Source organism: Ceratotherium simum, chromosome 29 (assembly GCF_057802395.1).
Source record: "Ceratotherium simum simum isolate JZ-2026a chromosome 29, ASM5780239v1, whole genome shotgun sequence".
Taxonomy (NCBI): domain Eukaryota; kingdom Metazoa; phylum Chordata; class Mammalia; order Perissodactyla; family Rhinocerotidae; genus Ceratotherium; species Ceratotherium simum.
In genome coordinates this window covers 24,211,013-24,236,500 of record NC_141928.1, presented here as the reverse complement: position 1 = coordinate 24,236,500, position 25,488 = coordinate 24,211,013, and the positions used below count along the sequence as shown (strand labels likewise).

General features: G+C 41.9%; 1 protein-coding gene across 3 annotated transcripts; it reads left to right on the top strand.

Annotated features, from left to right (window-relative positions):
* Window positions 1-9,827: 9,827 nt before the first annotated feature.
* ZNF483 (zinc finger protein 483) lies at window positions 9,828-25,488 on the top strand. 3 transcript variants are annotated; one of them, XM_014782066.2, is made up of 6 exons: window positions 9,828-9,903; window positions 11,609-12,150; window positions 13,887-13,975; window positions 16,309-16,435; window positions 16,799-16,894; window positions 20,075-25,488. In XM_014782066.2, the coding sequence occupies exons 2-6, from the start codon at window positions 11,763-11,765 to the stop codon at window positions 21,640-21,642; spliced, it is 2,268 nt and encodes a 755-aa protein (XP_014637552.1). In that variant the 5' UTR covers window positions 9,828-9,903; window positions 11,609-11,762; the 3' UTR covers window positions 21,643-25,488. The 3 variants fall into 3 exon arrangements, with proteins under 3 accessions (XP_014637552.1, XP_087275434.1, XP_087275433.1); XM_087419308.1 differs by lacking the exon at window positions 9,828-9,903 and adding an exon at window positions 10,007-10,512; XM_087419307.1 differs by lacking the exon at window positions 9,828-9,903 and adding an exon at window positions 10,007-11,316.

Below are 25,488 nucleotides of genomic sequence, written 5' to 3'. Positions count from 1 at the left end.
CTAGTTGCTGTATATGGGACACAGCCTCAGCATGGCCGGAGAAGCAGTGCATTGGTGCGCGCCCAGGATCCGAACCCGGGCCTCCAGTAGCGGAGCGCGCGCACTTAACCATTAAGCCACGGGGCCCGCCCGCTTCTATCTTTCTAAAGTCTACCTGTTCCCATCATCATCTCCCCTTCCTACTCCCTGTGCACCTTACTGGCAAACTTTTTCTGTAAAGGGCCAGCTAGTAAACAGTTGAGGCTTTGTGGGCCATACAGTTTCTGTCATAACTACTCAACTCTGCCATTATAACATGAGAGCAGCCATAAACACTACATAAACAAAGGAGCATGGCTGTGTTCCAATACAACTTTACTTGCAAAACCAGTGGGCCGGATTTGGACTAAGGGCCATAGCTTGCTGATCTCTCATTTAGGAGTTTCCTGAGAAAGGAAGACTGGGAGGTAAATGTTGGGGACTTGTATCTCTGAAAATGTCTCTGATCTACACTGAAACAATCAGGTTGGCTGGGATAGAATTCTAAGTTGGAAATAACTTTCCCTCATAATTTTGAAGGTACTGCTCAATTTTTTCTGCCTTCCACAATGCCTCACTCCTTTTATCTCAGCTAGATCCACTAGCCTTCAGAGGTAGTGCTTCACCTTAGGCTTTTATTCAGGCTCACAGAACTATTTTGCTTCATTAGTAACATTTTAAAAATTTCTAAAAAAGAAAATCCATTTGAAGAAATTGACCATTATGTTTTCCAATGTCCTTTCTCAAGGAAAAACTTTCCTTAGAATTTGGTACCAGGAAAAAGTTTGAATCTCAGGGAAACTTCTATGCTGTCTTTCGGAGACGATAGGAATTGAGTAATCTATTGTGATTCGTTTTTGTCTTGACTGTTGGTGTCCAATTATATTATACTCTCCTACCATATTCAATTCATTTGTATACTCAGATGTTTAATAAATGTGAATAAATGTGACGAAAAGAACAAAAGGAAGGCAAGTATTTTGGCAGCTATTGCAATATTCCAGATGAAAAGTAATAGAGACGGTGAGTTGAATTTCAAATTCAAAAGACAATTAATTCAAAGACAGATAGGATGTAGGGATTCAGGGACAGAGAGATCAATCCTGAGGTTTCTAGTTTAGAGAAGGGACAGAGTAGACAATGTCACTAACCAAGGTAAAGAAATAGGTTTGGAGGCAGAGAAAAGCTAAGATGAGGGGCCGGCCCTGTGGCTTAGCGGTTAAGTGTGCGCGCTCCGCTGCTGGCGGCCGGGGTTCGGATCCCGGGTGCGCACCGACGCACCGCTTCTCTGGCCATGCTGAGGCTGCGTCCCACATACAGCAACTAGAAGGATGTGCAGCTATGACATACAACTATCTACTGGGGCTTTGGGGGAAAAAATAAATAAATAAAATTAAAAAAAAAAAGCTAAGATGAGTTTTGAATATGTTGAGCTGTCTAAACAAACGTTATGTATCATCTCTCCCTTCCCACCCACTTACTTTCAAAAAGTACTGTAGTTGCCTTATAATAGGAAGAGTGATACAGAAGAACAAAGGTTGTCAGTTAAGACAAAAGTCAAGTTGTAAAGCAAATAGGTACTCACCCAGCGGAGGTCAAAGCAAAGGTGAACATTTCTAAGCCAAAGACATCAACTGTGACTAGGTAAGGTTCATGCACTCAGAAAATCATTTGGCCACATTGCAGCCTGCCCTTGTCTGGTCCCCGAAAGCATCAGGGCCCAGTCAATGGGGCCTTTTGGGGAGGACTGGCATCCAGCATCTAGCAACCAGCCAGCTCCAAAGATAAGAACTGACTCCTGGGTCATGAGTACCTAGTATGTTTCATGGGAATCCAGCTTTTGTATTCAGGAGCTCAAAGAATTGTTTAATTCCAATCCCAACCCAGAGAGATACACTGTGCCTCTGCCCAGATTACCTTTGGAACTGGATCTATGAAGCAGGGATTATTTGTAGGCAAACAGTCCTATTGATACTATCTGACAGAGGAAAAATAACTGCTGAAACCCAGCTTGAATACCCCAGTCTAAGAAACGCTTTCTCTCTCTTGTAATCCTCAATCCACACCCCCCCCACCCCCCACCCCTAAGGATCTTTCTGTCCCTGCGTCACAAACCCCACGCTTCTGTACATTCCTCTCAGGCTGACCCAGCCTCTCACAAGCACCCCAAACCCTCGACCGAGCCCTCTGGAACCTGCTTAGCAGTTATGACATCCCTATCCTCAACAGCTTCAGGGAACCCACTCCTACTTCCTACCTTACCTGATAATGTTTTTCCTCATGCAGCCATCTCCAGTATAAACTGCTAAGTCCCTTATAGCTCACATTCCACTGGGTCAGGTGATAAAATTAGCATCCCCCTAGCTCCTCACTGACTCTCCCAGACCAATGTTCTACCTAGCTTAGGTCTTCCTCTCCATCCTAAGCCCTGGAGCATCCTGGATGTCAACACCCACTGATGGAGCTGTCCCACACTTGGGCCTTTCATTTCCTTGAACGTGTTTTCTCCATTGCCCTTCACCTTCAGTCCATTGCAGTGACGCACTCCCACAGGGACACCCTAGACATGGTCACCACCTACAACTCTTCTACCACTTAAGCTTTCTCACCTTTTAGCCTACCCACTAGCCTGTCATTCTGCCTTTCACGCAACTATTCCAATATATTCATTCTTTTCTGAAAGTCAGGTTTATTGAGTTACAAAAATTTTAAGCTTTATCCAGGTTTAATTGATAAACAATAAACTACACATATTTAAAGAGTACAATTTGATGAGTTTTGACATACGTGTACGCTCATGAAAACATCACAACAATTGATATAATGAACATATTTGTCACCTCCAAAAGTTTCCTTATGGCCCTTTGTAATTTCTACCTCTCCCCTCCCAGGCAGACACTGATCTGCTTCCTGTCACTATAGATTAGTTTATATTTTCTAAAATTTTATATAAATGGAATCATATACTAAGTATTCTTTTTTGTTTGACTTTCACTCTGAGATTTCGTGCAGGCTTTGGCACGTATCAACAGTGCATTCCTTTTCATTGCTGAGTAGTATTCCATTGAATGGCTGCACCACTATCTTTTATTGTTTATCTATTCACCAGTTGCTGGACATTTGAGATGTTTCCAGTTTTTAACTATTACAAAAAAAAGCTGCTGTGAACAGTCATACACAAATATGCTTTCATTTCTATCGAGGCATAATTCACTTACAATACAATTCACATTTTTCAGGTGTACAATTCTATTTGAAAAATGTACACAGTATATAATTTGACAGACATATGCAATCATGTAACCACCACCATAATTAAGCTATAGAGTATTTCTCTCACCCCCAAAAGTTCCCTTGAGTCCCTACTCTCCACTCCCAGAGCCTGGCAACCACTGATTTGATTTCTGTCCCTGTGACTCTGTCTTTTTAGAATGTCATATAAATGGAATCATACAGTATGTACTGTTTTGTGTCTGACTTCTCTCACTGAGCACATGGTTTTGAGAGTCAGCTATATTGCTGCATACATCAGTAGTTCATTCCTTTCTGTTGCTGAGTAGTATTCCACTGTGTGAATGTAAGACAATTTGTTTATCTGTTTACGAGTTGCTACACATTTGAGTAGTTCCCAGTTTTTGCCAATTATTAATATAGCATCCATAAGCATTTCCATACAGATATTTTTGTGGGCATATGTTTTCGTTTCTCACGAGTAAATACCTAGGAATGCGATTGCTGGGTCATATAATAAGTATATGTTTAACTTTATGAGTATATTGGTTATTAAGCTTTGATTTCTCCTATCCTTTGACCTCTCTACTTTATTCTTTTATATTAGCTAACTCTTATCTTCATCTTCCTTATCTAAATTAGATTCTATCTTTCATCATTTCAAACATACTTTTGTTCGTATCCTCAACTCCTTGTCCCATTACCTTCCTGTCAAACTCACCCTACAAACCCCATCTCCTGGATTAATCCAACCATCCTTCTTCTCTGCACCCATTCTGGAGTTACTTTGCACATGTAGAGAAAAATCATTCAATGTACATATCGACATGACATAAAGTGGTGGTCTCTAACACTGCAGGGAAATCTTTCAGTGTTTTCCTGGTCAGCTCATATTCTCCCCAGCAGCTATCTCAAACCTAACCTACTCTCATCAAGCTTCAGATCCCACTCCCACCTACTTCTGCTGAGATCTCAGTAGATGATCTCTTAGCAGATGCCATCAGTTACATACCTACTTGTGTCTACACCCTTCTTTGCCTCCTTCCCTTCTGTTACAATGAAAAGTGGCCCCCGGCTCTGGCTGTTTAAGGCTAATCTCTCCATCTGTGTTTCCTCCTAGTTTCTGAGTCCTTACTCTATAGAATGTTCCTTTGCTCAGTATCTTCATCCTCTTTCCCTCTAGTAGATCCTTACTGTAGCTTGCTAGCTAGCTTGCTCGCTATTTCTTTCCTTCTTTCTTTCTGGAAGATACTCCCTCCCCTCCCCCATCATGACTCTACATAGCTAGGCAGGAGAGTTTTTTGTTTTTTCTTTTCAGGAGATGGTCAGCTCTCCCAGAGAGGAGTTAATGGCCTCTAACTGGCTCTGGGATGGTTGGAGCCCCAGCTGAGCCAGGGAGAGGGGCATGAGGAGGCGAGGCATCCTTGAGGCCAGGACATAGTGTCCTTGACCAAGCTCAGATTGTAGGAGCTCAGGGGCCCTCAGGGTCCTAAAGAGACACCTCAAAGACTGCCTGGGATGGGGACCCAAGAGCTTCAAACAGGAATGTTCCCTTTGGAACTGGCCTGTGGCGTAGTGGTTAAGTGTGCGCGCTCCATTGCTGGCGGCCCGGGCCGGATCCCAGGCGCGCACGGACGCACCGCTTGTCAGGCCCTGCTGTGGCGGTGTCCCATATAAAGGGGAGGAAGATGGGCACAGATGTCAGCCCAGGGCCAGTCTTCCTCAGCAAAAAGAGGAGGATTGGCATGGATGTTAGCTCGGGGCTGATCTTCCTCACAAAAAAAAAAAAAAAAAAGGAATGTTCCCCTTTATCCGTAATACTTCTTTTGGATTGAGTTTGGCACTTAAACAGCAACAACTTTTTTTTTTTTTGGTGTGGAAGATCAGCCCTGAGCTAACACTGCCAATCTTCTTCTTTTTTTTTTTTTTGCTGAGGAAGATTGGCCCTGAGCTGACATCGTGCCCATCTTCCTCCCCTTTATATGGGACACCGCCACAGCATGGCTTGACAAGCGGTGCATTGGTGCATGCCCGGGATCCGAACCCGCCAACCCCAGGCCGCCAAAGCAGAGCGCGCGCACTTAACTGCTTGCACCATCAGCCCGACCCCAGCAACAACTTTTAAAACTCCTCTCTTGGACTCCTGATCAGAGTCCTAGGCTGCCCTCCTCCCTGTAGTTATGGGGGAAGATGTGCTCCTTCCTCCTGAAATGTTTCTGCCACAGCCAGTCAGCTGCCAATTTACCAGCTGAGGGACTTTTGGGCAAGCCCCTTCCCTGCACTGGGTGTCATTTTCTGTACAATAGGGGTGGGAGGAGGCTGGATATTGGCTCTTCAATTTCTTTAAAGTGGGATGATTCTAGAAGGAAGACAAGAAAACCAGATAGACTCGCCCCTTCACACACACACAACACATACATACTTTCTCCCCACCTCCACATAGGAGAACAGAAGCTGGGCAAGAGGCTGTTAAAACAGGAAACTTTAATATAAATAATAGGCCATAGGGGAATACTATGCAGCAATGAAAATAAATGATTTTTGTTGATTTATAACCACATGCAACAATACTGATAAATCTCAGAGACATAATGTAAATGAAAGAAGACAGTGCATCTCATATGATTCTAGTTATCTAGGCTCTAGATTCTAGGGCATGAAAATAAGTAAAACTGTTCTACTCCATTATAAGTCAGAATACCGGGGGGCCGGCCCTGGTGGCGCAGCAGTTAAGTGTGCGTGCTCCGCTGCGGCGGCCCTGGGTTTGCCGGTTCAGATCGCGGGCGCGCACCAACACACAGCTTGTCAAGCCATGCTGTGGCGGCGTCCCATATAAAGTGGAGGAAGATGGGCATGGATGTTAGCCCAGGGCCAGTCTTCCTCAGCAAAAAGAGGAGGATTGGCAGATGTTAGCTCAAGGCCGATCTTCCTCACATATATTAAAAAAAAAAAAAAATACCGGTACCCTTGGGAAGGTAACTGAAAGGGAGTATAAGGGGAAGTGGGGCTTCTGGGACGCTGGTGCAAGTTACATCAACGTATCCAGTCTTAGAAGTCAGGCAGCATCACCTCCACAGCCAATAGATGGCTCAAGGAGTTACAAAGGTCAATCCAGGTTCAAGGGGGAGGAAACATCGATACCTCCTCTCAGCAGAAAGACATTAACATCGCATTGTAAGAATATATATCCAGATGGGATATACATGGGTGCAGCCATCTTTATAAAATATAATCTGCCGCATAATGCATCATCTTTGATCTTTTCTTTGTCCCCACCCATCAATATTTGCATGAAATCACCGAATCCTACTACTACTATCTGTTGATACTACTGTGCCCTGGGTTTGTCTTTTTTAGTTTGTGGGCAGATTTTTGGGACCCCTCTCCCTGGTCTAACAGGTGAATCTAGCAAGCGAACTGCATAGGCTTTAAGTCAGTTCCATACCGTACTGTGAAGCAGCTGTGCAGACCATCTTCAGCCTGTGCCAAAATGACCTTGCAACCCCCACACCTCATGACTGAAGACGCCAGCTGGACAGAGCCACAACAGGAAAAGATAAAGGGTAGCTTGCTCTCACATTTCCCAGCTGCATTTCTTAGAGATTGAGGGAATAATTCACGATCCTAGCCCTTGCTTCCCTCCATAAGTAGATAAAGATTTTATTTATTCAGTTTTTTCCCCCCAAAGCCCCAGTAGATAGTTGTATGTCATAGGTTCACATCCTTCTAGTTGCTGTACGTGGGACTCGGCCTCACGTTTCCATAAGTAGATAATGTCAGCATCTCTGAACTTTTTTGATGTATAGTCAAGAAATTCTTGTTTATGTTACCTTCAATGTATAATCTAGAGAAAAGCCCAGATGTATTCTATCCCTTGTTTTGACATATATGAAATCTAGTTGTAAGTTTTTTTTTTTTCTTTTCCTCTCCCCTGCACGTACACTGTTTGTGAAAGAGACATAAGCTGCACTTAAACTCACACCTCTCGGAGCAGTTCCATCAGAGCCCTCTGTTGAACTCTACTCCTGGGGTTCCAAGTCCTCACACTGATTATTGAATAAACTCCTTCACTAACACCACCTGGACTCTTTACTTCAGTCGACAAGTCCATCACCGTTTAGACCACCTTTACTTCATGCCACCACCATCCCACCTGGATTACTGCACAACTTCCCAACAAGACTAGTCTTTTTGCCTCCAGCCCGACCTCTTTCCAATCTATTCTCCATAGTGAAGCCAAAACAGCTAAAAAACAAACAAACAAAAAGCCCACTTATTTGCTTAAGTATTCCTGAGTACGCTTATCCTGGGTAGAGATCCCACCAGATTGCTTACAAGTGAAACTAATTGATTTATAGTTTTCTTTTTCTTTACTGACGCACAATCCACCACTCTTTACCATGATGGTTGCTTTTCTTTTTTTTTTTTTTTGGTGAGGAAGATTAGCCCTAAGCTATCATCTGTTGCCAATCTTCCTCTTTTTGCTGAGGAAGATTGGCCCTGGGCTAACAGCTGTGCCCATCTTCCTCTACTTTATATGTGGGATGCTGCCACAGCATGGCTTGATAAGCAGTGCGTAGGTCCACACCCAGGATCCAATCCTGCGAACTCCAGGCCATGGAAGCAGAGTGCACGAACTTAACCACTACGCCACCGAGTCGGACCCCCATGATGATTGCTTTTAATCAAAAGTTACAGTTTGGCCACCAGTTCCAAGAAGGGGTCATTCTTTTTTTTTTTTTTTTTAAAGATTTTATTTATTTATTTTTTTCCCCCCAAAGCCACCGTAGATAGTTGTATGTCATAGCTGCACATCCTTCTAGTTGCTGTACGTGGGACGCGGCCTCAGCATGGCCGGAGAAGCGGTGCGTCGGTGCGCACCCGGGATCTGAACCTGGGCCGCCAGCAGCGGAGCGCACACACTTAACCGCTAAGCCACGGGGCCGGCCCTAGAAGGGGTCATTCTTTCCTGGTAATTTATTCATATGTAGCATGTCATTTAACTACAGAATATTTCAACTAGTGTAGTGTTTCTCAAAGCATAGTCCAAGGATCACCTGCAACAGGTTGTGGGGGGGAGGGTCCCCAAATGTGTATTCAAATGAATAACACCATGTGATTCTAAGGTACTGTAAAATTTGAGAAACACTAATTAAAGTTTCTCTGACTTGTCAGTTAAGCTAGTGAGCCAATTTCATTTCATATTCCTCTACTTTCTCTAGCTTCTCTTTGATATCTCCTCCATCTTCAGCCAGCCAAGGGGAGGTGGGTAGAGAAGCACACAAATTCAGACCTGGGACTGGGATAGTTTCTTCTTCACTGTGGGCAGCCCTGTTTCCTCAGCTTGCCTTGGTGCCTGTGAGATGAACCCAGGGGTTCATTTAGTTGAGCTTGCTCTGTTCTTTTAAAGCCTCAAGGCCTTGATTCACCCTGTTCCTTCATTCTAGAATGCCTTTCTCTCCCAACTCCACCCCTCCAAAGTCATCTAGTTATTAGAACCCTCCAAACAGTTCTGGAGTTTCTCAGCCCTTTTCGCTATGCCCTCAGTAATCCATTCATATATTCAACAAATACCTATTGAGCACTTACTATGCACAAGGTACTGTTCTAGGGCCTGGAGATTCATGAATCAAACCAGGTAAAAATCCTTATCCTTGTGGAATTTATATTCTAGTGAAGAAGACAGACAATAAGCAGTAAATAAATAAATAAGAAAGTTATATGATACATTAGAGGGAAACAGGAGTGTGGAAATGTAGGGTTCCAGTTTAAGCAGCCTGGTGGGAGAGCTTCATTGAAAAGATATGAACGGTGGGCGAGTCAGCCATGCGGCTACTTAGGGGAGGAGCATGTCAGCCAGAAACGCCAGGCGGGTTGGAAGGAGACAGCCAGCAAGGAGGCCATTGTCCCTGGAGCTGGGAGTGGGAAGGGGGTCAAGGAGGTTATGGGTGGCCAGATTCCGTTGGGCCTTGGAGACCATTGTAAAGATTTGGCTTTTTACTGAGTGAAATGGGAAGCCTTCACAGGGTTTTAAGCAGAGGAAGGACATATTCTGTTCTACGTTTTTAAAGCATCTCTCTGGTTGCAGTATGAAGAATAGACAAGAGAAGAAAAGTAAAATTAAGAAGCTATTGCAATAATCCAGATGAGACATGATGGTGGTTTGGACAGGGCGGCAGGTGTGGAGTTCATAAAATTAATATTTGTTTAATTCAAGTTGCAGCATTGTGGCTTCCATTGAACGCGTCACTAACAGGCCTCTGCGGTGGTTTTTCCAGCCTGGATTTCAGAAAGCGTAGGAAGAGGAGCAGGGGAAGATGGTTTGGGGTTACCAAGGAAACACACCATCACAGGTCTGAAAACCTGACATGGTTCTAGGCCTGTAGGCCTCTGGCGCAGCAATAATTCTGCGGCCGAGCCCACCAGCAGCTTCCCAATGACCACGCGCAACAGGCCAGGGTGGGAACCTATGGAAAGCACAGGACTTTCGCAAAGCGGCACAAGCGCATTCCGGGAATCGTAGTTCTGCGCCCTTGCGCAGGCGCAGTGTCGGCACCCCCCCCCTCCCGCCGGCTTGCGCGCGCAGCTCCTGCAGGACCAGCTTCTAGAAGCTCATTGCGGTGGCGTTGGTCGTGGCTGCGTGTCCTGCGGCAGGTAGTGGTTGTCTCGGGCCCCTAGTCTGGGGGCTGTGGCCAGGTCGCCGGCTTCGAGGGTGTACTAGGGGCGGGCTGGGGGCCGAGGGCAGCCGGCTGCCCTGGCTGTGCCCTCCCAATGCTGCAGCTTCTGTGGGAGGTGGGCACTCTCCTGAATGACGGAGCTTGCCTCCGTCCCTTCCGTGCGCCCGTGGTCTCGAAACTTCGGTACTTGGACATTTTGGGCGGGAAAATTCCTTGCTGTGTGTCCCGGGGGGGAAGATGGGCAGTCCCGTGTATTGCAGGATGCTTAGCAGCATCCCTGGCTCTACCCGCTAGGTACCAGTAGCATCCCTCCTCCGCGGTTGTGGTAACCAAAATGTTTTCAGACGATGCCAAACGTCCCCTGTGGGGCAGATCCACCCTCTCCCTCGTTTGAGAAGTTTTTTCTGCCTGCGTCACGTTTTCGCGGAGCCTCTATTGAAAGCTCCCTGGGAGACCGAGACCAGTGTCTCAGTCACCGCAGAGTCCCAGGTGCTCAGCACGGCGCCCGGTACTTGGGAGCCGCCTAATATTTGGCAGAGGAATAAATGACGTCATGCATACTGTTTGCTGGGCTCTGTGCTTGGAGGTGGGTAATTATTGGTATTGCAACAGGAGGAGAGTGTCATTTAACTTGGGGCATCGTAGCTCATCTCTGGCTGTATTATCATTTCCTGGGTGTTCTGTGAGGGAGGTTGGGGACCCTGTCTGACCTGTTCATGCCTATCTCCATAGTGCTGGGTTCCCACTTCATTGTAGACGTTCAGTTATTTGAAGAGTGAAAAAATGCGTGCAACACAGGACAGACTCCCTGCAGAAGCGTACTTGGAGATCAGAGAAAGCTTCACACGGGAGGTGACAATTGAAAGGAGTCAGGTTCTAGAAAATGCGTACAAGTTTGGCAGGAAAGGGAAATAAGGCAGCATTGCCAGGAGAGAGAATGGCTCTAGTGCAAGGGCTGGAAGGGGATGGAGAGTGTCTGGGAATGGGGAGATATCTCTTTATGGCTGCAGTGTCCATCAGAGGCAGCTAGAGCTCAAGAGATGAGGTCATCAGGGCAGAGTCTCCAGATCATCATGCATGGCCTCTGGGTTTGAATTTTATCTTGAGACAATTGGAGAGTGATAGAACCATATTTTGCATAATAGAAGGAATCTTTAGGCTGCAGTGTGAGACTGGATTGAAGAAGCCTGTACTTAGGTAGTTTCAGTAGGATAGGATGGAGAGGTGCTTAAAAAATAAAACCACCAGAACTTTGTTATTGATAATGTGAGCAATTTCAGAGGCAAATAGGAAATCAGGCTTCTGAGTTGAGCAGCTGGTGGGGAATGGTCACCCCCCCCCCTTCAGCTGGGGGGCCATTCGCTGAGAGATGGCAGGAGTTGTTGGATCGGTTTGTGATTGGATCCTTTTGTAACAGCCTTTTCAGATATATTTTACTTATGAGGAGTATTAAGTCTGAAGAAACTGTTTTCTTGGAGGATACCTTTAATTACCCTTAAGTAACTCCTTGGCTTTTTACCTCCAAAGAGAATTAATTTTTTAATATAGTACTTGGACAGGGCTGTTCTAAGCGTCTGAGAGTATGTATGTGTCTGTGTATATATATCTGAACCGAACCGAGAACAATGTGTTTAGGATTAACAATTTGTTTTCCTTATTTAATATCTTATGTTTCTTGACAGTTTCTGCAAAGCCATAAACTGCATCGTTGGAACCCTTGATATTTTGCCGTCTGTAGTGCCTGTTGGTGGACTGTGCTGATATTCAACTAGAGTCTAAAGGGGACTGGCTTCCTGCTGGTGACAGACGTTGCAAGCTGTAGTACCCTTGAACGTGATGACAGCCATCTCCCCAGACCCTCAAACTCTGGCCTCAAGTGAACAAAACAAGGTCCTAAGAATGGAGACTCCCGGGAATCCAGAAGCTGTCCTAAGAGGAGACACTGCTGACCCAGAGTCTTTCAGACAGAGGTTCAGGTGGTTTTGTTACTCAGAAGTGGCTGGACCCAGGAAAGCCCTGAATCAACTCTGGGAGCTCTGCATTCAGTGGCTGAGACCAGACATCCACACGAAAGAACAAATTTTAGAGCTTTTGGTGTTTGAGCAATTCCTGACCATTTTGCCTGGGGAGATCAGGATTTGGGTAAAGTCACAGCATCCTGAGAGTAGTGAGGAAGTGGTGACCCTAATAGAGGATTTGACTCAAATGCTTGAAGAAAAGGAAGGTGAGATTCATAGATGGAGGGAGGAAGTGGGAGAGGTCTCCTCAAGGTATGAAAGTACACACCCCCCAAGAAAGCGATTTATTGCTAAAGAGGAGTCTTAAGTTTGGAGTTGGGACTGTGTTTGAATCGGCCCTGCCTTTTACTGCGTGATCTTGGGCAAGTTACGTAACCTCTCAGAACTTTAATTTTTTGTCTATGTAAAGGAGATCCCATCTTCTCTAGTTTTGTGGTGAGGATTAAACAAGATAAAGTATAATACATAGTGGATGCTCAAGAAATAGTGATTTCTTTCCTTTCACCCTTGAGCAATAGGGGACCTTAGAACACAGGAGAGAAAGAAATTATCTGAAAATGTTTGGAGTCACAAGCGTATCATCCAGCCCAGGTGTCAACTTCTCGCTCCAGCTTGTGCAGTAGCACATTTCTAGAATGGGGCTGTCCAGTATTGGCTGTGATGGAAATGGGTTCTGCACTGTTTTTGCCCTTCAGGTTAAGCATGTGAAATGTGGCTAGTGCAAATAAGGAATTGAAGTTTTAGTTAAGTTTAAATTTAAAATAGTCATATGTGGTGAGCAACTACACTATTGGATAGTGCAGTTCCACAGCCTTAAGGGAGGAACAGCTGACTTATAGTTTTATAATTACGTTATTATACACTATATGTATAAAATATAAACTCTGAATTACAACATAGTTATACTATTGTAAAATATTGATGAAAGACTTCATCAATAAACTTCACCTTTAAGGGCATGTGGTTCAACTTATATAAAATCCCTCTAATAGTCTACAGATATGCCACATAATTGTGGCACATTATTTACGATCAGGCTCTCATTATATATGTGTGACAGTTTGTATTCTACCAAGAGTTCTGAGATAGCGGGGGAAATAGCGTTTACATCCACAGACTTAATTTGTGGTCACACAGCTAATTGGCGTATCTAAAATTTGGGTTTCCTGGGTCTTCTCTGGCTTGTTTGGCGCTGCAACATGGGCTTCTGCAAAATTAGGGCCTCAGTGTGGAGGCCCCTGCAATAAAGTTCGTGAATTGATTGCTCTAGCATTCTGTAAACAGTTTCCTTAAAATAATTCCTCTTTTTTCTTTGATTACATAATTCGGATTCTTAATTTCTATTGATTGTCTAGTCAATAAGCTGCCTAAAATTCTTTTCATGAGAAAGTGAAGTATGATTTTAAAAACCGCTTTTCCCTTGTTAGAAGAAGAACTGTTGACACCTTAGGGTATTTCATGCATTCAGTTCATGTTTTCAGATTCCTGATTTCTGTCTGCGGGAATCTGTTGGTGACCCCAGAGATGGAGTTAGTTCTTGAGACCAGCTTGGTGTTTTGGTTTGTAAAGTGACTCGTGTGAGGCACTGTGCTGGGACTGCAGAGAAAACAAATTAATACATAAAACAAATATGCTGTTTTACTTTAGTATATCTTATAAATATTTTAAAAACCAGTATTATTGCAAATTAAAACCGTGGGTATATAGAATAAAGGAAGTCCGTTTTTGAGCTTAGGAATTGAAAGGATATTTTCCGGGGTAGGGGAGAAAGCTTGGGTTTTACTAGGAAACTGTATCTGTGGCTGTTCTGTGTATTTGAAAGAGTGGGGAAAGCTGTTTTTCTGTTTCTTCTGACCTTTGTCTCCAGAGGGCCATAGGTAAGAATTTCTAGTCTGAGGAATCTATCTGAAAGACTGGACTGTTTTTTTCCCCTCCTTTGTAGATCCAGTGTCTCAAGATTCTCTTAATTCCCAAGAAGAGAACCGTGAAGAAGATAAAACAGTTTCTGTCCCTTCAAATACTGAGTCATGGGTAAGCTTCCTTTCACTGGTTTTCATTCGTAACTGAATACTTAACTTAGCTCCTACTGAGAGGTATAAAGATACCAGAATAATTAAGGCAGTTTCCTTTTCTTCACATTCTTTACATTCTTAGAGCTTATTCTTCACATGCTATTTTATTTCAGTTACTAGAATTTGTCACAAGTTGGACTCTAATAAAAGCAAAAAAATTATATACTAAAATTCAACAATTATTCATGATAAAATTAGGTAGAAATAGAATTACATTTCCTTAACATGGTAAAAAAACATCTCCAGCTGGATCGTGTTGGAAAATAAAAAGCAATCCTCACAATGCCTGTAAAAGGACAAGAATGTCTAACCTTACTGCTATTAATATTTTCTGAATATTCTAGCCAATGCAGTAAGATAAAAAAGAAAAGAGGTAGGTATTAGTATGAAAGAGACAAATGTATATTATCCAAACAGATATTATTGTCTGTTTGGAAAACCTCAAAGAATTATCTGAATACTGAAGCTCATACAATTAGTTGAGAGAAGTAACTGGTTACAAATCAGTAAGTTTCCTATATACCAATAATTACCAGCTAGGAAAAAATTTTATTCACAATAGTAAATAATAGTGCTAGAGTAGGCTGATAACGGCTCCCCGAAATAGGCCCACTTCCTAATCCCTGGAACCTGTGAATGTCACTTTATTTGGAAGAAAGGTCTTTGCACGTGTGAATAAGTTAAGGATTTTCAAATGAGGAAATTATTCTGGATTATATGGGTGGGCCCTAATTGCCATCACAAGTGTCTTTATAAGAGTGAGACAGAGGGAGGTTGAACACACAAGCAGGAGAAAGCGGCGTGAAGATTGGAGCAATAAGGCACAAGCCAAGGAACGCTAGGGAATGCTGGCAGCCACCAGAAAAGCTGGAAGAGGCAAGAAACAGATTTTCCCTCAGAGCCTCCGAAGGAAGCGCAGCGCTGCCGACACCTTGATTTCAGACTTCTGGCCTCCAGAACTGTGGGAGAATAAAATTCTGTGGTTTTAAGCCACCAAAGTTATGGTAATTTGTTACAGCACCCACAGGAAGCAAATACAAGTGCTGATAGCCACTCTGCTGTACGGCCTCTTAAAATGCCTTGCAGAGGGTGCTATAGAGAGTGTATTTTATTTTATTTTATTATTTTTTTTATGAGGAAGATCAGCCCTGAGCTAACATCCGTGCTAATCCTCCTCTTTTTGCTGAGGATGACCGGCTCTGAGCTAACATCTATTGCCAATCCTCTTCCTTTTTTTTCCCCAAAGCCCCAGTAGATAGTTGTACGTCATAGTTGCACATCCTTCTAGTTGCTGTGTGTGGGACGTGGCCTCAGCATGGCCGGAGAAGCGGTGCGTTGATGCGCGCCTGGGATCCGAACCTGGGCTGCCAGTAGCAGAGCGCGGGCACTTAACCGTTAAGCCGTGGGGCCGGCCCATGTAGAGAGTGTATTTTAGTGAGTCACTGTGCTTGTTTGTAATTTGGAGTAATTGCAAGTGTGAATATGTTATTGAATACAAGAATCTGTTTGATTGTGATACAGAATAATTGCAACTTATAACAAACTGGAAATCAAAATTTGGAATGTAGTCACTGATACTACTCTTTTTTTTTTTTTTTTTGTGAGGAAGATCAGCCCTGAGCTAACATCCATGCCAATTCTCCTCTTTTCCCACTGAGGAAGACCGGCCTTGAGCTAATATCTATTGCCAATCCTCCTCCTTTTTTTCCCTTTTTCTCCCCAAAGCCCCAGTAGATAGTTGTATGTCATAGTTGCACATCCTTCTAGTTGCTGTACGTGGGAGGCGGCCTCGGAATGGCTGGACAAGCCATGTGTCGGTGCTCGCCCGGCATCCGAACCCGGGCCGCCAGTAGCGGAGCACGTGCACTTAACCACTAAGCCACGGGCCGGCCCCGATATTACTCTTAATGTGATTAGCTATTGCTTGTGGTTAGCTCATGTTAATTTTGCAAATTTGGGTTTGGGAATGTAATTTGTATCTTTCATTTAATATTTTTCTGTTAATCTTAGCAATCAATGTGTTAAGGTGAACTTGATCAATGTTAGACATTTCAGAGAATCCATGTACAGCATTTCACACCAGGGACTAAATGGAAAAAGAGGGGATTGTGTCATAATCTTGGTCTGTATCACGTGTGATAGTCGTATAATAGCTACTTTGTAGCTTGCTTTGGAGTTCTTAAAAACTTGAATACTATCAAAACTATTATTTTATATCCTGACCATGTCTCTGAATCCTTAGTATCTATTTGGGAATAATCCAATGCAAAAAGACCGTGTTTGGTGTTCTAGGAATCCATGACATTGAAGGATGTGGCTGTGAACTTTTCCAGAGGAGAGTGGAGGAAGCTGGAGCCTTTTCAGAAGGAGCTGTATAAGGAAGTGCTGCTGGAGAACTGTAGGAACCTAGAGTTTGTGGGTAAAGACATCTTCTCTTCTGGCATATAGGCTGGATATCTTTTTGTCCACTATTATTAAAAGATAAGTGCTATTAACTGTTTTGGCTGGGCATGTAGGGGTAGTATGACTAATCCTAAAAATGGGTCTTGAAAATGTACTTTTCTGCAGCGTTTTCCCCCAAAAAGAGTTTTGCTTCATTGAACTGGAAATGTGGAGCATCACTTTTCTGTCATCAAGGCCACACCTTCCCCAGTTTTCTCCTCACATTTCAGTATTGATGTCTATTTGACAGCATCTTCTCTCCCTGAGGCTATGTGTGAAGGTTGGAATGTCTTTGTTCTATGCAAAAATAGCCATTTACTATTCTTTTCTCTATGAGCAGGCTTTCCAGTTTCCAAATTAGATTTGATTTCCCAGCTAACGTGGGCTGAACTACCATGGTTGCTGCAAAAAGAAGTCTTAAAAGGCTCCAGATCAGGTGAGTTGGTGAAAAGTAGACAAGGAGATTAGACAGTTGCTTACCAAGTCATTTGGGAAGAGCTTTTGAAATGTTGGGTGGGCTAGATGCTAAAATAGAAAGATGATGAGAACATACCCCTTGCCTTCCTGGAATGTTCATTTTAACAGGGGAGACTGTTAATTTGGGTCCTCTGAAAAGTAGGTGTCAAGACATGATTAGCCAGTGCCAGAGACTTACTGGGGAAAATTCCAGTGAAGGAAAATGGAGAGGGAGCTGGAAGAGGCTGAGAGAGCTGTCAGAGCATGTTGCAAGTCTAACACTTGTGAGAGAAGGGAGGAAGGGTGGGTAAGAAGAGTTTTAGACTGACATGCACTTTAGGAAAGTTTTGGCAAGGCCAAAAAAGAGTCTTCCAGCCAGAGTCGCCTCTCCAAGCCCCATGTCTCACGGAAACAGGCCTGCCTAAGTATCCCCGCTATCTTTGTCATTGACTGGGAGCAGCCTGTGGGAACGTGGCCTTGGTGTGAATGCCATGGTGGAGTCATAGAGCAGCAGCAGGGGTGTTAGGTAAGTGCCCTAGAGGGAGGGGATATGAGGGGGCACGTTTTTATGGATGCTGTAGATAACAGATACCAAAATAAAAAGTGTCAGTAATGAGTGTATACTATAATAATGGCATGTATAAGAAGCAGTGGGAAAACATAGGAGCAAGGGCCTAGTTAATGTTTGAGTTGAATCTTGAAGGATAAGTAGGAATTCATCCAGTGGACAGCACATATAGTATAATCCCACTTTTGTTAAAAGGAGAAAAATACACACATACATGTATATGTCTAAATATATAGATATATATGGAATTTTAATTTCTGGCGAATATTCATGTTAACACTGGTTATCTTTGAGGGATTACATTTTTTTTTCATCCTTTAAAATTTGACAATAAATAAATTGACATTTTAAAAAATAAAAATAAATCATTTACTTATATATCAATATGTTGGTTTATTTTAAAGAAAAAACAATTCACTTTGCTCTATTCCATCTTCTTAGCATTCATTTTAGTCAGCCTGTTGGCTGTTTCTAGTATAGTTACATAAAGAAAGGACAGCAGTTGTCTTATTACGTTAAAGTAGGATTTGAGAGAGTAATTCCAAAAATGGATTCGAAAATTGTTTTGAGTAAAATCTAGCAGCCTTGGTATAAATATTTGCCCTTCCTCACAAGATACTTATGTAAAAAAGCATCATTTAGATGTACACCTTGGTTATTTTTTTTTGTGAGGAAGACCAGCCTTGAGGTAACATCTGTTGCCAGTACTCCCCTTGTTGCTGAGGAAGATTGGCCAGGGGCTAACATCCGTGCCCATCTTCCTCTATTTTATATGGGATGGCGCCACAACATAGCTGGACGAGGTGCGTTGGTGTGCACCCAGGATCTGAACCTGCAAACCCCAGGCCGCCACAGCGGACCACGAGCCCTTAACTGCTACGCCACCGGGCCAGCCCCAACACTTTGTTTAAAAAGTCATTTACAACAGACTGGAGAAAAAAGTTTTTGACAGACAAAGCAGAGTCAGTAGCCATAATTTATAAAAAGCTCATGCAAATCGGTAAGGAACACTGAGTGTGTTCGAAAAATAGGCAAAGAACTTGAGTAGATAGCTGATAACATTAAAAGTAACTGACAAAATTAAAATTTAAATAGATGTGAACATGAAGAAAACGTTCCTAGTCACTGGTCGACAGTGAAATATACATTTAAAGCAATGATACTATTTATTGTGAATCAAATTTGCAAAGATTTAAAGAAAGATGATTTGATCAGAGATGAATACTCAGGTACTTCTTTTCATCATATATTATATAATGGTATAACTTTTCTACTTTTTGGTTCAGTAATTCCATTTTTATGACACTCTTCTGAAGAAATAATCGTTTGATAAACATTCAGTAAGGGAATAACTAAATTATGATATATCTATATGATGGTTTATTATGTGACTGATTAAAATTATCTTTATGAAGAATTACCAATGAGATGGGAAAGAATTATGAATGAAAAAAGTAACACTACATATTACGTGTAATTTTTCTATTCTAAAATATATAGAAAAGTTTCTAGAAGAAAATACACGATTTTGAAACAATGGGTAATAGGATTTTTAAACTTCTGGGTAATAGGATTTTGTATTTTATAGTTACCTGTTTACAAAATAGCTTTCTGAAAGTGACAGTGTAATCTCATGATTAAGAGCCAAGATGAATGATGTGGTTAGTAAAGGAATTCAAAGTTCTAAGAAGAGAATAAACGCTAAGAATATGGTATTGGAGAAAGCTCTGTGGAGACTGTGGGACTTGAACCCGAGGCCCTGTCAAATTTATACGTTTGCAGTGGTGAAGGTGCTATGGGATTGCATTCTAGGTAGTATGAAGTATTCAGACTGGAAGAATAGGATTGAAAATGCTGTAATGTAGAGGGGCAGTAAATGGATGCCTGATTGGAGTATCCATAAGGTCGATAGGGCTGGATTGTGGTGACCTTTGAAAGTCTAGTATAGATGATGTTGTGTATCTGTGATGTGAGTAATGTTTTCTATAAACTTTGTGCTGTGTGGCGGCCTTAGGGAGAGGCAGTGTGGTATAGGGATCAAAAGCATGGGCTTTGGTATCAAACTAGGTTAAAAATCTGGCTCTGCCACTTACAGCACGTGACCTTGGGCAAGCTACTGATCTTCTACGTGCCTAGTTGTCACATCCATAAAACGGATAATAATAGGACCTACTTCATAGGGTTGTTGTGGAGGTTAAGTGAAATACAAGTAAAGTGCTTGATATGGGACCTGGCATTTGGTAAGTATTCAGTAAATGTCTGCATTATCATTATTATTGTTTGGAAAGAGAATAGATTGGATATAGGGAGAATAAGTTTGAACCTAATATAGAAATTTGAAATGAGGGTGAGGACTTGCATTTCTAACTATGAAACACAAACTTTTCATCTTCCTTAATATTTTTCCTAACCTCTGTGTTTTACCTAGTTTCCCTGTATCACCTTTCCCTTCCCTGTTTTATAAGACTGTATTTGAGAACTGTCCAAGCCATTTTCCTTATAGTCATTACTTTCTCTATTCCTATTTCAGTCCCAAATACAGCAGCTTTCTTTATTACAAACAGGAAATATTCTATTTGTTATTTCTTTTAGAGTGTAAACCTAGAGGTGAATTGAAGGAATCTGTTCGAAATCAAGATGTTCTTATGGAAGAATCAACTTTAGATAAAATAATAGAAAGATACCTAACGGGTGGTGATTATGGCTTGATGGGAGAATCCTCGAGACGTTATGGCAGATTAGAGGAGGATCGTAGCAGTAAGGAATATTCGCAAGTAGCAGTCACACAAAGGAAAACTCACGGGAGAGGCAAAAAGGGTGAGGAATTTGACCCAGAAAAGAGCTCCTATGGAAGTAGTTTCAAGCAAACTTCAGACATAATTAAACATCTGAGAGTCTACTTAAGGAAGAAATCTCGGAGGTATAATGAATGCAAGAAGCCCTTCAGTTTTCATTCAGACCTTATTCAGAACCGCAAAGAACACAATGGAGAAAAGCCACGGAAGTGTAATGAAGTCAGGAAAGTCTTAAGTCATTCTTCATCTCTTACTGAACATCAGAAACATCAGAAAATTCATTTGGGGGATAAGTCCCAGAAGTGCAGTAACTGTGGGGTAGCCTTTATTCAAAGGTCCTCCCTTAGTAGGAAAAAACACTCTACGTGTGAAAAATGTCGGAAAGATTTATGTCAAGACACCACCTTGAATAAAGATGAGGGAACTGAGACTGAAGAAAAAACCCATAAATGTAGCAAATGTGGAAAAGCCTTTGGCTACAGTGCCTCACTGACCAAACACAGGAGAATTCACACTGGGGAGAAACCCTACATGTGCAATGAATGTGGAAAAGCTTTCAGTGACAGCTCATCACTCACACCACATCATAGAACTCATAGTGGAGAGAAACCCTACAAATGTGATGATTGTGGAAAAGCTTTCACCCTGAGTGCCCATCTCATTAAACATCAGAGAGTTCATACTGGAGAAAAACCCTATAAATGTAAAGATTGTGGGAGACCCTTTAGTGACAGTTCATCTCTTATTCAACATCAGCGAATTCATACTGGAGAGAAACCCTACACATGTAATAACTGTGGAAAATCCTTCAGTCATAGCTCATCCCTTTCCAAACATCAGAGAATTCATACTGGAGAGAAACCCTATAAATGTGGTGAGTGTGGAAAAGCCTTTAGACAGAATTCTTGCCTTACCAGACATCAGAGAATTCACACTGGAGAAAAACCATATTTGTGTAATGATTGTGGGATGACTTTCAGCCATTTTACATCTGTCATTTATCATCAGAGACTTCATTCAGGAGAAAAACCCTACAAATGTAACCAGTGTGAGAAAGCCTTCCCTACCCATTCACTCCTTAGTCGTCATCAGAGAATTCATACTGGTGTAAAACCTTATAAATGTAAAGAATGTGGCAAATCGTTCAGTCAGAGTTCATCTCTTAATGAGCATCATCGTATTCACACTGGAGAGAAACCCTATGAATGTAACTATTGTGGAGCGACCTTTAGTCGAAGCTCAATCCTTGTGGAACACCTGAAAATTCATACTGGAAGGAGGGAATATGAATGTAATGAGTGTGAGAAGACATTTAAAAGTAATTCAGGCCTCATCAGACATCGGGGATTTCATTCTGGAGAGTAATTCTTGGAAGATAGTAGGGTGGGGGGAAACTTAGTCAAAATGGTCCCTTGTTAAAAATCTGGGATGTAAACTACCACAGCATTAATTAGTAGCTGCAACTTGGATGGGTTGGCAGCTAGGAAGAATATACTTTTTCCCATTGACCCCTCTTTCAAGGATGTCAACTTTTAGTAGATGGTCATTAGGGTTGATGAAGTCATGTGGAAAGTGAAGAAAGTAGTATGAGATGAGAAATGATTCTGAAAGGCCAAATGTGAATTTAAAAAGCAGGGGAGGGGTGCACGGGACCCACCTTATAACCTCTTTTCTTCAGATTTCCCTCCCTTCTAGCCTCCTCTTCCACTGCCATGTAGTGTAATAGAAAGAGAGCTTGACCCGGGTCAGATAGCCTAGGTTCTGTCCCAATTTGCTGACCCACTAGCTTTGTAACCTTGGGCAAATCATTTGACCTTGCTGAATTTTAGTTTCTTTACTGGTAGAATGAAGGGGTGGGGCTAATGATTTTTGAGTTTTGTTTTGTTTTTTTTTTGTAACTCTGATATTTTCTGAAGCTGTGGGAATAAGTTAAACCTTTTTGATTCATTGGAATTTTCAAGTTTCTCTAGTAGAAAATTACTCATTTAGGATACTGAATGCTTAGAATGCAGTATGCTTTTGGAATATTTGACACCGGAATTACTAGAATGTTATAAACAGAAACAAGTCAGCGAAGCCCAAACAAGTTTGCCTTCAGGGAAGTTTTAATTGGACAAAGCATCCCAGCCTGTTTTTCCTCTGGGCATTGGCTGAGGGATTGAGAAACTCGAAGGCGTGCACCTGAGCCATGGGAGTAACAGTCCTAGGAAAACAGATTGGGGGTTGTGGGAGGTTGGGAGGAAATGGGTGCTGAAAACAGAGCTATTCTGGACAGATTGCCTTTTGCAAAATAGAATTCTATTTTTAAAAATTTTGCCTTTACTAAGTACAGCTTCCTGTAGTGGGAGTGTAAACATTCTGTATGACAAAGGTCACAAGCTAAGATTGGGCCCCTTGACGTGTTTTCATTGGTCTGCACAGGAAGGTGTGTGTGCTTGTGTGTGTGTGTATGTATGTATGTATGTAATTGTGTGTGTGGAGTTAGTTGCCACCATTTAAAAACTGGATTTCACCCAAAAAAACAAAAAGGCTTGTCTTGAAAAATACAAAGGCTGACAACACTGGCCCATATTTTGATGGCGCAGTAGCTGGTTTTGGTAGCAGTGGCTACCTTTAGATGGGGAATCTACTCTTCTACTTGCCAAGTTCTCTCGCTTATATAATGTGACTTGCCCGCTGTAGGAATTTGGTATGATCCCCTACCATTTGGAGAAGACGTATCCTAAACTCTCAAGAGGCTGCATTGATAGTGAGATTCAGGAAAAGAATGTAGAAATGATACACAATAAATGTTCAGTTAAGTTTTCTCTTGTGAAATTAGACCTCAAAGGAATCGAGTATACAGAATTTAGTGGATTATTCCTTACAGATTTCATTGGTGGAGTCGAATAATGACTTCTAACTGTGAACAAGGAACTAAAAAGCCGAAGTCCGTTAGGTTTGGGTCTCAGGTGATAGGGTTCTGGAGGAGCCCCACTGACTAAATGAGGGTATAAAGTTCCTAAAGTTGACATTTGAGGCCGCTCCTATAAAAAGAGAATGAAACCAGAAGACTCAGGGCTTATCGAAGTGAGAAGATACTTAATGCTCATCTGAGACTCAGCAATATCTGCTATGACTTAATGGGTTTAGGTTTTCAGTGCTACCTCTGGATAATATTTTTATTATTTCTTCCTTGTGCCTTCACTTCCCCCAAATCCTGTAGTTCAGATGTTGCTGTGTGATAAATTGATTTGCACAGTTACTGCTAAATGGACCAACCAGGGAAATTTTAGCCATGGAAGGAATATGGCTTATGAGAACCATTTACCCTGGTTTAAGTTTTTTTCTGAAAAGACGTAAACCTTGGTTTGTTTCTTTTGAAAAGATACAAGTTATAGAAATTAAATATGTAAAAATTCTTGAAAAGAGGCTTGTTCCAGGATGTTTACTAGTTATATTCCCTAATTCATAAGAGGATGTTTTATACCAATATCAGTTGGGAATCTGGAACATAAACTTTTTTTTTTTTTAACAACTCTCTTGAGATATAAACTACATATCGTAAAAATCATTTCAAGTGTACAGTTCAATAAGTTTTAGCAAATTCATTGAGTTGTGCAATCATCACCGTTATTTAGAACATTTTATCACCTCAGTAGGATCACTCATGTTCATTTACAGTTTATCCCTATTCCTGCCCCTGCCCGGGCAACCACTCATCTGTCTACTCTCTGTCTGTAGAGTTGCCTTTTCTGGACATTTTATATCAATGGAATCATATGTGTTCTTTTGTTAGTTTTTCTCTAAGGTGTTTCTGAGTTCATCCATGTTGTAGCATATTAGTACTTTATTCCTTTTTGTTGTTCAATATCCCATTGTATGGGTATACTGTATTTTGTCCATTCACCAGTCGAAGGACATATGGGTTGTTTACAGTTTTGGGCTAAGAATAATGCTGCTTTGGGGCCAGCCCTGTGGCTTAGCAGTTAAGTGCGCACGTTCTGCTACTGGAGACCCGGGTTCGGATCCCGGGCGCACACCGACGCACTGCTTCTCCGGCCATGCCGAGGCCTCGTCCCACATACAGCAACTAGAAGAATGTGCAACTATGACATACAACTATCTACTGGGGCTTTGGGGAAGAAAAAAAGGAGGAGGATTGGCAATAGATGTTAGCTCAGAGCTGGTCTTCCTCAGCAAAAAGAGGAGGATTAGCACGGGTGTTAGCTCAGGGCTGATCTCTCTCAAAAAAAAAAAAATAATAATAATGCTGCTTTGACCCTTAACATGCAAGTCTTTATGTGGACATATCTTTTCATTTTTCTTAGGTAGCTGCCAGGGTGGAGTTGCTGGGTCGTATGGTAAATTTTTGTTTAACTTTTTAAGAAATGGCCAAATTGTTTTCCAAAGCGACATCATTTTACATTCTGAGCAGCAGTGTATGAGGGTTCTTGGTGAGGGAACATCCTCACTAATCCTTGTTACTGTTTTTTTTTATTATAGCCATCCTAGTGGTTGAAGTGGTATCTCTTTATGGTTTTAATTTGCATTTCCCTGATGGCTAATGATGTTGAGAATCTTTTCATGTGCTCTTTAGCTATTCATATATCTTCTTTGGTGAAATGTTTATTCAAATGTTTTGTTCATTTAAAAAATTGGGTTGTTATTGAGTTTTAGTTCTTTTTATTTTACATACAAGTCCTTTATGCAGTACGAACTTTCTAAATACCATGTATTAGCCACAGAGGACAACCTCAAACCCTGCTGCACGATATTTGTCCAAAGCTTGGTTTCAGTAACTGCTTAGGTATGTTGCCTAAAGGGTATTTAATCTGACCCGTCATCTAAATACTTAAATTCATTTTTGGATTACATCAGATCATCAAAAGGTTTTAAACTTCTTTTGACTCTGTAGAACTGCTTTTTTTAACGTTTATTTAACTTTATGCCGTGTGTCTACATTGATGAGTATTAAAATCAGCCCTATGACACATTTTAACTTTGAAGTGAAGACCTTGCTTTTAAAAATGTGTCTTCTTAATGAGTTTCTATTGAAGAAATTTCTTTCAGGTCACAGGAAAAGACAAGGCTTCTCCTGTCAATGGATTTACTTTTATTTACTTTAGGATTCTTTTTTTAATGTGGCAAAACATGTGTAAGCTAAAATTGACCATTTTAACCCTTTTTGGGTGTAAAATTTAGTGACATTAAATTGTTGTGCAATCATCA